Source organism: Haliotis rufescens, unplaced genomic scaffold, assembly GCF_023055435.1.
Source record: "Haliotis rufescens isolate VD_foot unplaced genomic scaffold, xgHalRufe1.0.p SCAF_17, whole genome shotgun sequence".
NCBI lineage: Eukaryota > Metazoa > Mollusca > Gastropoda > Lepetellida > Haliotidae > Haliotis > Haliotis rufescens.
Genome location: NW_025963857.1, coordinates 30,800,716 through 30,814,478, shown reverse-complemented (window position 1 = coordinate 30,814,478; position 13,763 = coordinate 30,800,716). Strand labels below are relative to the sequence as shown.

General features: G+C 37.4%; 1 protein-coding gene across 1 annotated transcript in view; it reads right to left on the bottom strand.

Moving 5' to 3' along the window:
• LOC124142519 (partitioning defective 6 homolog beta-like) overlaps nucleotides 1-12,977 on the bottom strand; it is a 29,440-nt gene extending 16,463 nt beyond the window's left edge. The window contains exons 1-2 of the mRNA XM_046511036.2: nucleotides 12,773-12,977; nucleotides 6,716-6,941 (exon numbers count right to left, since the gene is read on the bottom strand). Of these exons, the coding sequence (XP_046366992.1) occupies nucleotides 6,716-6,941; nucleotides 12,773-12,835 (289 nt within the window). The 5' untranslated portion in view covers nucleotides 12,836-12,977. The remainder of the gene's footprint in view (nucleotides 1-6,715; nucleotides 6,942-12,772) is intronic.
• Between the last annotated feature and the right edge of the window lie 786 nt (nucleotides 12,978-13,763).

Sequence of the window (13,763 nt, the reverse complement as noted above, 5' to 3'; positions counted from 1 at the left end):
TATCAAGGAAGAATACCACTCACAAACAAAAGCATTTAACTCACTATCTAATTTGGAATATCCAGGAAAGGTTTCACTACTTACAGCAATCTATTGGTAACTGTAAACAACACTCATACATTCTGAGATAAGAGATAAGTATATAAGAGCATGTCAAGCAGATTCCATCCTTGTATTCATGTCCTATGTGTTTGTCCAGCTTATCTGTGTGAAAGTGCATTTGTCACTGGCTTCAAAGTCACAGACTATATTTAGTGGCTTTCTAAGTCCACCTTGAACACGCTGTATATAGTCTGTCTTTGACCCTCACTGTAAGATACTCCCATCTCACAAGACTGTTTCAATTTAAATGTATTTGCTTGGTTCTATCAAAATAAAATCTCTTCAAAGATTAAGCATCAGTGCAACAGGAACTGTTGATCTTAATTGGGCCCTTACTATTTTAACTGTGAATGAGTGAGTGAGTTTGAAACAATATAATCTGTCAGTTATATCACGGCATGTCAGCTTGATAAGGGAGGAAAGTCCAAAGTCATGTAGGTCTTACCACTTCGGTGAAACCCACAAGCACGTAATCATGCTGGCAACCCTAGAAAGATAATCGGTGGAATTGGGCTTCGAACCAACGATCATACGTTTCTGGTGTGCCCATGGGCCACAACTCTGCACAGCGAATTGCAGTGCCTTAGACGACTGGGCCACCCGTGACCCCTACTTCAACTGTGCCCTGAACACTAATACAAGGCATTTTTCACCTAGTACAGACAAAAAAACAGTAATGCAACCTCTCATGATTAGTCACACTCTGATTACTTCTACCTTCACACTGTAAGAGTTATCCTTTCTAAAACCATGTAGGCTTTATTACAAGGCCTGAATCACAGATTGAATGCAGCAGTATTATCAGTTATATAAACAAATCTGTTGTCCAAACACACATTTCATCCACACTAAGTACTGCTGAACCACTTCGACAACAGAAAATAGCTGTTTCTGACCTACTGCCATCTGTGTCAACAACAGCTGGTTATGATAGCAGTCAACAACATCCGCAAATGTTTATAAGTCAATGGTAGTGGTCAGATAGAGAGATGGGGTGTGATGTGTGTGTGTGTGCATGGCTATGAGAGAGTGAGTGAGTGAAAGTTGAACGTTTCCCACTTTGGCAAAACCCTTGAGTATGGGCATAGTGGCATAGAGCTAACTAACCAAACATCTTCTAATAAGGGTGTTTTTATGTTTGGGTATAAGTTTAAAAGCCTAACTGTTTTATGTCATCTGAACGACTATGGTGTGGCTCTTCATGAGATTTTTCTTTTCGTTGACTTTTGATCATCAACATGAAGGTTTTGAAAAAACAATCAGCAAAGTGATTTAGAAAGAAGGCCTTAAAACAAAATAATACACTTTCCAACAACAAAAACTTCTTGACAGGCTAACCATGAGCATCAGAGTCAATGTAAATGTGACTTATAATAATGGCGTACTGGGCAGAGCACCAAACACCCAAAATCAGTGTGTCTGCCTGCCTGCCTGCCTGCCCATGACTAACTTTTCTGTTGGGCTGCATCAAATTTCCCTCCACCTGACTGACTGTGTCTGGCAGATAAATTTAAGACTACTTACGTATTCAGTTTTATTATTTATATTTATTTACACAACTCCTTGCATAGATTCTCAAGTGATTGTTTGCATTATTCAACTGAATCAATTTATCACTTATTTTTTGTGATTTTTCAATTTTTGTCATTTCTGAATGTGGGCGGGTAACTTTAAAGATGGCCAGGCAATACTTATGGGTCACCTGCCCGACTGTCTTGTTGGGCTTTAAAATTATTTCAAACACCTGTCCAAAATGTATCTTTTACTTGTTAAGAAACACCACAAACAAGCTATGGATTAGAAAAGTGCATATTGATACTAATCAAATACAAAAATATACACCTGTACAATCACACAAAGAATAGGTAGAAAATTTGAGATGGGCATTCTGAAGTCAACACCCAGATAACAGGAATGAACTGAATAACATACTGACTAGTCCAAACTCTGCACTGTACAATCTGTCACTCACTATAGATGTGTTGGCATGACAACAGGTGTTAGGGATGTATAGATAAACACAACCTTCAGGTAACATAATGCCAATATATCAACAAATGTATGAACTTCCTACTCAACACAACAGATAGGGATGTAAATTTTAAGGTACATAGTCATGCTTCTCCTACCTCTCCTGAGAAATAATACCCAAGTCACATTTAATGTACAGGTTATAACAAAGACCAGATTCTGTAAAATCTGGTTTTATTCCCGAGCTTTTGACTTGATCATAATAAATCAGTGTTGCGTCATAATGAGGATATTTGTGGTATTTCACACCTGTAATCACTCAAACAGAACTTACATGTAATCAGCGGAAAAATATTTCACATTTCTGACCTCAATTTCATCCTGATACAATCAAAGCTGCTATCCAAACAAACACTGAACTTCACATTATGACAGCTGAAGGGATTTGACATTATCGGTTATGGAAGGTGATACGCCCCGGTACCATATAAAATGATCAAAATATATTTTTACACACAGCTTCAAGATAGACTAACATATAGCCTATGAAATTTTTAATACTTAATACTTTAATACTCTTCTACCTTTTTACTATTATGCTAATTTCATACAGCTATAATACCTAGACTTGCCAATTTTGATAATAGTGACTTTGCTTGACACAAATAGCATCAGGAAATTTTCCTGACTTTAGCAAAGATATAGGATATTCAAAAACATTTGAAAAATATCTTCAAGACATTTAGATTCCCAATCAGTCCATGTTCCAGAAAATGAACCAATCTAAAACTCTGAATAATGTAAACTGGTCTTTACTAAACTAAATGCAGATATTCCATAGTAATGGTGCAGGACTACACTTGGGGTTCTGAATGAATAATTGACATTATCAACAACTCCGCATTTACGCAAAATCTGAAGAATTCTAAGGCTTGGTTTGGTTGGTTGGTTTGTTGTTTTACGCCGTCTTCAGCAATATTCCAGCTATATGACGGCGGTCTGTAAATAATCAAGCCTGGACCAGACAATCCAGTGATTGATATCCTTAACATCGATCCATGCAATTGGGATTGATGACATGCTTACGACAAGCATAGGCACCTTTTACGGCAAGCATGGGTTGGTGAAGACCTATTCTATCCCGGATCTTCACGGGTCAGAATTCTAAGGCACATTACACAGTCAGAACTGTAGTGTATATGGATTACCTTCAATTGATTAAGACTGTAATAAATTCACTAAACATTTGGAAGTATTAGTACATTGTCGTACTTTGTGTCAACAGTGTTCAACATTATGGGGGGAGGGGACATTTTACAACAGGGTTAAAGACAAACATTCCTTGATGTTTTGAGTATTTGATCATGAGGCCAGATATTGTTTCAAAAATATATATATGAATGCAAGGATGGCACATAACATGATTAAAACATTTGTCATAAAACTAACGTACTACTGAATTTCTTGCCGACAGATTACTGACTGTGTGCTCAACATATTAATTCCCTTGGATAATGGAATATGATTCTCTATCTTCAACATATTAGTGTCAAATTTTCATGAATTTTGTATCATATTTCAACCTTACTATTGAGATGAACCTTATGATTTAAACAATTGGATCGGTGAACAGGTTCAACCTATTTTAAACACCTCTCCCTACAAAGGACATTTAACAATTAATGAGAGTAAACTGTATATAAAACAATAAATTTAGATTAATTCTACCTACTGTTGCAAATATTATGATGATATACAAGTCACACACAAACACACACATACATGTATCGGTACATAAACAAACAGCATATCACACATACAAACAACTATTTGATTGATGTAATCGTTAAGAAGACATATTTAGATTTTAAATCTTTTAGATTTTGCAATGAACAAATGGACAGATTGTAATAGCAAGGTTAGTATCAGTGGATGTTGTAGCATTTCCACATAATACTGGATCCAAGTCATATCCCTTTATATAGTAGTACATATTGTTCCGAAGATTGCAGTGGTTGCGACATGAAAAGAAGTAATGTGTAGGATCCTCATAATGATATCCACAGGAGCAGGTAGTAGAATCATGAATATGTCTATGATATTTGTGTGCATTTATAATCCTAATCCTAATCTGAGGCTGCAATGGTTATCTTGACAGAAACGGGTACCATAGTCTAAGTTAAAGACAAATATTTTAGTATTTTCTGTTGTGGTGATACATTTAGTGAAGTCATTTACAGTATGTTTTGACTGAGCATTATCCGGTAATTCATTCCAAATACGCACTGTGTCTGGTAAAAATGATTTGTGGTGGTTAACTGTTCTAGCATTTACAGTCTGTAGCTGTGAAGAAGTTCTTAAATTGTAACATGCGCCCGCTGAGACTTTAGGAGGAACAAGATTACAAAGATACCAAGCCAACATGTATCATGATAGCCCTGCAAATTATCAGTTATCCACACATACACACACCCATATATTACACTAGTTACTCTCAAACTTACATGTCAAAGTATATCTGGATTTATTTACCTAAAATTCCAGATTGGCTGGCTTATGATGTTCGAATAATATTAATTATCATTGATAGTTGATTGGCAAGCCTATACCAATAAAACCATCGACTGTACATATTTAATTGAGAAAAATGATTAATCTACATGTTCAACGTGTCACAATATATATGATCAATAGATACAAATTCAGAAGGTGAGTGTGAAGCACTGACTCAACATATCTGTATCAAGTACAATGTTTGTTTTGGTTTGTTGTTTTACGCCGCACTCAGCAATATTCCAGCTATATGGCGGCGGTCTGTAAATAATCGAGTTGGGACCAGACCAGATCCACGCAATTGGGATCGATGACATGCATCAACCAAGTCAATGAGCCTGACCACCGATCCCGTTAATCGCTTTTTACGGCAAGCATTGGTTGCTGAAGACCTATTCTACCCCGGATCTTCACGGGTCACAATGTTTGTAATACAGTAAATGTTTATAATACAGTAAACTATATACATAACGAACTGACTGACATAACAAACTGTTTTTTTTGGTCCTGGTCACTGGATGTACATTTTATTATATAAAAATGAATGGATATAACAAACACACTTATAAAGAAATAAAGGATAGAGCGAACTCACTTTGAGGTCCCGTGTGCACTCTGCCTATGACAATGCTTGTGTTTATAACGAACTGACTTGTCACCAATCAGCCTATCAAAACATCCGCGACCAAGCATGGCTGTTGAAAGCAGCAATAAACTATTGAAGACAAGTGATTAACTGGATTAAGTACTGACACCTTGTCCTCATTTTACACACTCAATTAACAACAGTAAAAAATTGAATAGGCTGTAGCCTTTGAAGTGGATATATGCTGTCAATAAAATGTGACGACAAGAGAGAGGAAATTCAGTCGAAATGCTTATAACGAGCTACAGTTATAACAAACCAAAATTAGTGGTCCCTTTGAGTTCGTTATAACTGTAGTTTACTGTACACACTGATCCTCTGAACACTAATCATGCCAATATAACTGTAAATACATATACGACAATGAACACATGCAACTTGTTCAGCTTTCATGCTTCTGGACAACTTCCAGACTATCCTCATCTGACATGCAGACAGCTTCTATTTATAAATAGCAGCAGTATATATACTTTCCCCGTTGCTGAGTCCACATTACTGTCAAAATGCATCACAATTGGAAGCCTCAACAAAATACTTGCCACTTTCCATACAATGTACACTTGTTAATTTATCCCCAACGCCTGTTTATCAAAGTAAAGGCTTGTCAATCTGGATGTGTTTTCAGATACTGACAGGGTAAGAAGCACAAAAAACCATGATAAACCTGTTTCAGTTGAACAAAGATTGACATGCTGCAGGAAACAAGGAGAGCAAGGATTGGTGTCCCACCATGATTAGTGATTTGGGGACTTGGGGAAACTATTCGTTCCGGAAAATCAAAATCTGTGCTTTACATTTGTTATTGGGATGTCGTTATAAGAAACATCATGATTTGGAACAATAATAATAACAACACACACAAGCTTACTCAGAGTGTTATAGTACACAGCCCACCACCTAGGGAACATGGGGTTCAAATACACCTGAAGTGTGAATGGCCCTGCAATTTTCCATCTGACAAAATCAATTTACCTGATTACTCAGTTACTGAACTAAACTGATCCTATTTTCATTCATATACTGTTAGTTGTCATCGAATACATCCTGTGTTTCCACAAGGTAGGGTTTTATCATCGCTGGCAAAAGTACATCTAGTGCAGTGCGTAATATATGATGACAGATTCCATCTGTAAAAACCCTACAAATGATTAACACCTCATAAATCAACTTTTTCGATAGATGTTCCGAAAAACAGGGCAGTACACGAGAATGTGTGACAAAAGAAACCACTAAACCCAGAAATTCAACATTTTATTTATTACATTTTGTTTGTTTGGTTTTTCTTGTTTTTTTTGGGGGGGGGGGGGGGGGGAAACTGTCCCTTATTATTGTTGCCTTATCAAACAAATGTTGCATGTCACAGGGAGTTAAGGCAAGACTTTCTATTTCTTGCATAAACCCTGATAGGTGTGTACTCGTCCAATCAATCAAGGATGAGATTACCTTTGCGTTGTAGCAGAAGCCTGAGTAGTGGCTTTGCTGTTGTGACTGCCTTGGAGAAGTTGATGTCATTGTTGATGGGGAGGAGGTCTCCATGGACGGGGTCTGTGTAATTAATCACAAATGGAATGTCTTCCAGCTGATGGAGTTTCTCCACCCGGGACTGAAACTTCTCAAATCCATCAGCTGGGTCACGACTCACGCAGAATCTCCGAAACTCAGCATCGAACTGAAACAGCAGAGAAAATAAGGTTTTTGAAATATTCAAGTCCCTGTAATAACCACTCATGTTGTAAATCTCCAAACATAAATCTTTAGAAACATAGACCAGTGATTTAAATAAAGGGTCTTCCTGAGGGTCCTTGAGATTTTCAAAATGTGATAACATTGTGATATTGTTCAAAAGTGGAGTTTTTTAATGTTCTTATTTTCGTAAATTCTGAGGAATTGGAAAATACAAATTGGGAATTGTTACAGCCATTTTCGGCAGACTTACGGGCCGAATAACGGCCTCTGAGCAGGTCTATCTCAGAAGAAATAACTTTGAGTGAGAGATTCCCATCATTAAGTGAATAAGTGAGTTCAACTTCAACATCCTTCTTATATTAAAATGCCACAATCAGCAATATTCCACTTATATTACCATGATCACTGCCTGTAAACTAATGGGAGACTGGAACAGTGTTTGATCGGTATCAGTGGGGTACAACAACAATCAGCGTGATCAGCCTGGTAACACTGATACCATCTAATCTTCATCAATTGGCTTTTACAGCGATAGAAACTAACAGTTTTAGTCTAATGTCCCTATAATGATAACATATAGCAAAACCCTTTAAAAGGGCAAATTTCTACTAGTCCTTATGATACCTTAACTATCGGGCAGTTTGGCAAGGACTATAGGACTAGTGCCGATTTCTAATGCTGCTTTTCTAAACCAGGTCACCCAGGTCATCCACTGAAACAATCTGATCCTACACAAATTTGATCTCACAACAAACACAGGTATTGGGATGATCACCCAGGTCCCACACTAACACATTAAAACCATCTGATCCTCATCAGTTGGCTCTCACACCAAGCACAGGGCATAGCAATGATCAACAACCTCTCACACTAATAACCATCTGATCCTCATCAGTTGGCTCTCACACCAAGCACAGGGTATAGTGATGATCAACAAAGTCGCACACTGAAACCATCAGAACCTCCTCAATTGGCTAACACACCAAGCATTGGGGTAATAGTGATGATCAACAAAGTCGCACACTGAAACCATCAGAACCTCCTCAATTGGCTAACACACCAAGCATGGGGTAATAGTGATGATCAACAAAGTCGCACACTAAAACCACCTGATCCTCATCAATTGGCTCTCACACCAAGCATGGGGTAACAGTAATGATCAACAAAGTCGCACACTAAAACCATCTGATCCTCCTCAATTGGCTCACACACCAAGCATGGGGTAATAGTGATGATCAACAAAGTCGCACACTAAAACCATCTGATCCTTCTCAATTGGCTCACACACCAAGCATGGGGTATAGTGATGATCAACAAAGTCGCACACTAAAACCATCTGATCCTCCTCAATTGGCTCTCACACCAAGCATGGGGTATAGTGATGATCAACAAAGTCGCACACTAAAACCACCTGATCCTCATCAATTGGCTCTCACACCAAGCACGGGGTATAGTGATGATCAACAAAGTCGCACACTGAAACCATCTCATCCTCATCAACTGGATTTCACAACAAGCATAGGGTACAAGGGACTTAATAACATTCTGGCCCAGAATGTAAAAGGTGTAACAAGTCAAAAGTTGAATATTTTAAATATAGGTCATGGTTTCATGAGCAAAATCTTTTGTCTAAATCTGAAAGTTATACATGAGGAAGGTATCTATTGTTGTAATTTGATTAGCTGTCTTAGGTCACGTGCTTGAATTTGACTAATCATGATCCTCATAGCAGATTACAGAAAACAAACAATTACTATCCAATAAAAACATGTTACAACTTCTAACATACCTTTGGCAAGGTTACAGTAATTATGGATGTTCAGAGCTTTAAACAATACAAACATCAAAGGAATCTTCACAAGTGTTATTCATACAAAGCTTTGAAAACAGGTATTTGCTCATGTAGAGCAGAAAGCCACTGTTATCGGGAAATAGGTGATGATAGATATTCTTTTTAATTTTTTATGTAATAATTTTCCAATTACATAAACAATGAAAATAACAAAAATAGCTACTGTTAAGTGGATATTCTGAAATGTTACAAATGTTGTCACAATCGTCACAATTTACACTTCCTCTGTGATTAATCTGGACATTACGCTTACATTTTTATTGAAAACAAACTTAATTAAATTGAAAAGCATTATTTAAATAATATAGAAATAACTATCATATTTGTCAACAGTATGATTTGACCTTTCAATTGGTGTATGACATGATTCAGTGATCCTTGATAAATGTAGGCTATATCTATTACTCCAGATTCACTGGGAATTCGATGTCAGCAGCAAACGCTTCTGGTAAAACTAATATACAATTAATTTTTTAGTGTTAGCATATTACTCAAGGGTAGACTGCATGGATGAGGATAATTTACTTTATAAACATTAATCATGATTATATTTCAAAGCAAAGGTTACTTGATATTGAGAAAATCTAATTAAATTATTTGTATTCCAAGTGAGCATTTACTGTGAAAGCAGATGAAAAATTTTGGTGTTAAATATGTTGGTGTATGTGTTGAGAAAACCTATGTTTCTTGTTATTTCAATTTGACATAAGACGACATTCGTTTAAATTTGTTACCATATATATCAATGGCACACAGTGAATACATCATTAGCTTCTGAATCTATAAGTTTAGTTCATTGAGAATATTTGAGGAGGAAGACACATGTTCCTTCATAAGAACAAGTTCCGTCTTAACCGTTGGAGAAGAGAGAAAGTCTATTGGAAGTGTGTTGAGTTTCAGCGCTCAGCCTACATTGCCACTTCTAAGGACCAACCACAAATGGCACAATTTACTGGGCCAGTGACACCACTTCAGCCCAGAAGGATCCACCAAGACCAGATCACCACCCCTTTACTGAACCTTAGATGCCTGGCGACAGTGCTCCTGAACGAGGCCCTGGCGACAGTGCTCCTGAGCCAGGCCCAAAGTGACACTGAGAACACTCACAGTTCATGTGTGACTTGTTAATTTTAGATAAGGGTGAGGTGAAATGGAGTTTAACGATGCGTCCAAGATTATTACACATGCGTGTGCATTTGTACTAGTTCGGGACTGGTGCTGATTTTATAGTGCTAGCCCACTGAGATACCATGTCACAGCTTAACATGAATACCCCATTCAGACACACTATACTGAATCCGAGCCAACCAGTCCTTGTTTTAGCCCCTTAATGCCGGGCGCCAGACAGGGTAACAACAAGTACCATCCCTAAACATCTTTTGGTATGACGCGGTCGGGGATTGAACCCCAGGCCTTCCGTTCTCCAGCGGACGCTCTAACACTAGACCACAGAGGCGGTCATTTTGAGATAAAGACACTTTTTGTACTGACAATTGTGCTCTAGTACATGTTGATATAATAACATCATATACAGCTCATGTGCTTGAGTAAGGGTTATTTAGAAATATGTTGAAACATTAGTATATAGTGTACTTTTATTAATTAAAGTAAGTTGTTTTTTTATAACTTAATGCATGCAGTTAAAGAGTGTCTGTCAGTGTTCACCAATATTAAAAAAATCATTATGAATGACTTTATCTGTGTGATGTATACTACATAAAAAAATATTAACTAAGATTTTGTTATGGTTTGTTCACAACTCAAAAAATGGGAATGATTTAAATATGTTATTATAACATATGTTACCATGGTTATTAATTCTCTTTCCAATTGTTTACAATGGCAATAATGAATTTTGCGTGTATCAAAAACTTGATTCCAATTTCAAATTCAACAAAATATCATTAATACGTTCAAGATGTCACTGCCAGTGAATGGCCTCTGTGGCCACACAGCTTAAAATACCACACTTGAACAATACCACCCACCCCTCCCTCTCCATGTCAAGGTTGCTCTGACCCCCTGAGGGCAGAGAAAGACAATGGCAGAGGTAGAGATATTTCTTGCTGTTCCCTCTGGGGCTATACAATACCAGGCCAGAGATTATGGTCATTACACACTCCATAAACACCAGTAATTAATTAGTCCCATACATCACAAGAGCAGGGATCCAAAGGCTGTCTAGACATGTGCACAATCTTCATTACCAGCGTGCCCCATGGGAAATACTTATCGGGTGAAATTTGTTGAGTAGATTGCACACTTGCACATGAAAGCATGTGTAACAAATTAAAGTACGGGAACTTCAGCTGTACAACATGTTGAAATAATGTCCTGAGTCTTGAAACCATAATTAAGTGAACAAACTTTGTGTTTATGATCTGTTAACCTATTTCATAAACAAATTGTTAAAGTCGTCTTTAAACTGAATAAGACCAACGCGATAATAAAAGGGATAACTTTCATTGTTGACAATGATAGATACAACAACATCACTATGAATGTTCTGACTTCTTTGTTTATAGGCAATTAAAATGTTTCTATCAAATAGAGGACACACTGCAAATTGTACTGCTAATCACTTTCAATAAACAATCTGGTTAATTAGATCACCTGCTGGGCATGTTAATTTGTCCAGGTGAGATACCTATCATCTTTCACTAATTGCTCTGCACCCTGCTGACTTAACAATTTGATGGAGACATTACTTGGTCAGGGTCAGATTACTCAGAGTGTTTGAAATGGAAACTCCCATCTTATGTGCTAATACACTAAGGCAACCTTACATAAATCAATTTCAGTTAATAATATGACAAAATAAAGCTCATCATGAGATGAAATTAAGAATCAGTCATTTTCATAAGAGCTGAAGAGTTGTCCAGACTAAAATACCAGAAAAGAAACCACAAGGATCCACAGAACCCCTTTCATTTCTGCTCATGATCAATTATTAATTGTGATCATTGTTTAACACTCAGCACTATTCCAGCAATACATCATCAGTCTGTAAATAATCAAGTCTGGACCAGACAATCTTGTGTTTTGACATCATGAACACTGATCCACGCATTTGGGATACAATGACATGCAATCAACCAAGTCAACGAGCCACACAACCCCGATCCATTTAGTTGCCTCTTACCATGCTTACGATAAGCATAGGTTCTGGGAACCTATATTCTTACCTGGAATCCCCACAAGTGGATGAAAAAATGGTTAACAATACTTATGTACTTGCAAACAGTTTAACACATATATCTGAGCTTTTATAACATACTTAATGGTTTCTGGCATAAAGTGGTTTCATTGAAGTGACCCACCCAGTCCAATGATTCATCATGTCACTACCAACCTTTTTACATAGAAATTACTATTTGTCTTATATTGTCCAGTAAAACTGGTTCGAAAAATGAAATTATTACATGCATGTGTAATATTGTTCTGTCATATTGGGTCTTTCCCATTTGACAGGGAAAGTATTATCCTCCAGACCTTCAAGTTGTGCTGATGTTTACCAAACCACAAAACATGTCAACAAACAAAATAATAGAGGATGGGGTATTGCCTGACAACTGACATTTTCGTGGAGAGAATTTTCGAAAGTAATCAGCACAAATACTCTCACAGTTCAAAACCTGAAGAATACGTTATTCTACATCTCCATACAACGAAATCAGGTTGAGATTGTTGTTACCTGACACGTTCCTGACCTGGAAGTGAAAATGAGGATTCCTGTCAAAAACGATGTCGACTTTGTGTCAGCCGTTTAACAAAGCTAGAAGACATATTAATCTGAAACTGCCATACATATCATGACATAACTGTCGATTCTAACGGAGCCCGACCGGCTGAATAGATTCAGCACCTGAATATTTGTTGACATGCCGGGGAGGCAGGCATGCGACCGTCCTCCCTTCGGCTTTGAAGACTCGCACCTGTGCAGGTTTTCGTTCAGTCCTTACCTTGCTTTTCACTTCTACTTTTCCATTTTCGATTCTGGCACCTGACTTGGTACTTTTCGCCATAATTCAGATGCAAGCCCTACATCAGGGCATACGTTTCGGCAAATCACCACAGTTTAATGAAATTCTAATCCGAAATTCTCCACAAATGACCCAGTTACGATCCAGTAATGCAGTGACTAACAAGCTTGACGTCAGGGAAGGGCTGCCCTATGATATACGGTTAACCTTACGACTAGTATTATTACTTAAACTCGCCCAGGCCTTCGGTTGATATTCAATGTATGCTGTGTTCACCAATGATCATGTGTTTGTATGATTTCAGAACACCATTGATTTAATGTTAATGGGTGAAATATGACTAGAAAATGTAAGGAAACTGATACTGTACAAGGCTCAAAATTTCCAAACTACGAGATTGACTATATATTAGTTGGTGTTTTTTTTATGAAAGGATTATCGATAGATTAGTCACTTCAAGGCTCGCGTGAATCCGGGATTAGGTAAATGCATGTGCTTTCAAACATATATTAATAATTGAGGGAGGGAGTGGGGGAGGAGGAGAGGTGGGTGGGAGAGAAATAAAGGTGCATTTAAGTAATAGTTTCTGGATGCCTATATTATTTTAAAGTTCTTAAAGCTCCATTTGAAGCGAACGTGTTCCGAGCTGTCTGTGAAGTTTACAGGACGAAATGTCAGATTATGTAGTTTGTATATTGATGTGACAAAAAATATGTCATAACGTAACACGCTTCATCACCATTTATTCATTTTCGCTCACTATTAGTGCAAATCTAAAAAATAGTTTGAACTAAGTCGCAGTGTAATCATAATTCATGTCGTAAATTGGTGGGATAACTAACTTCTAAAACAACTTAAGTCACACTTCAGACTACAGAAAGCGACTAGATTATACATTGTTAGGCTAATAGTACAATAGAAGTCGTTCCCGTAAATTTACGTGGGACGTGACGGACACAGACGACATATT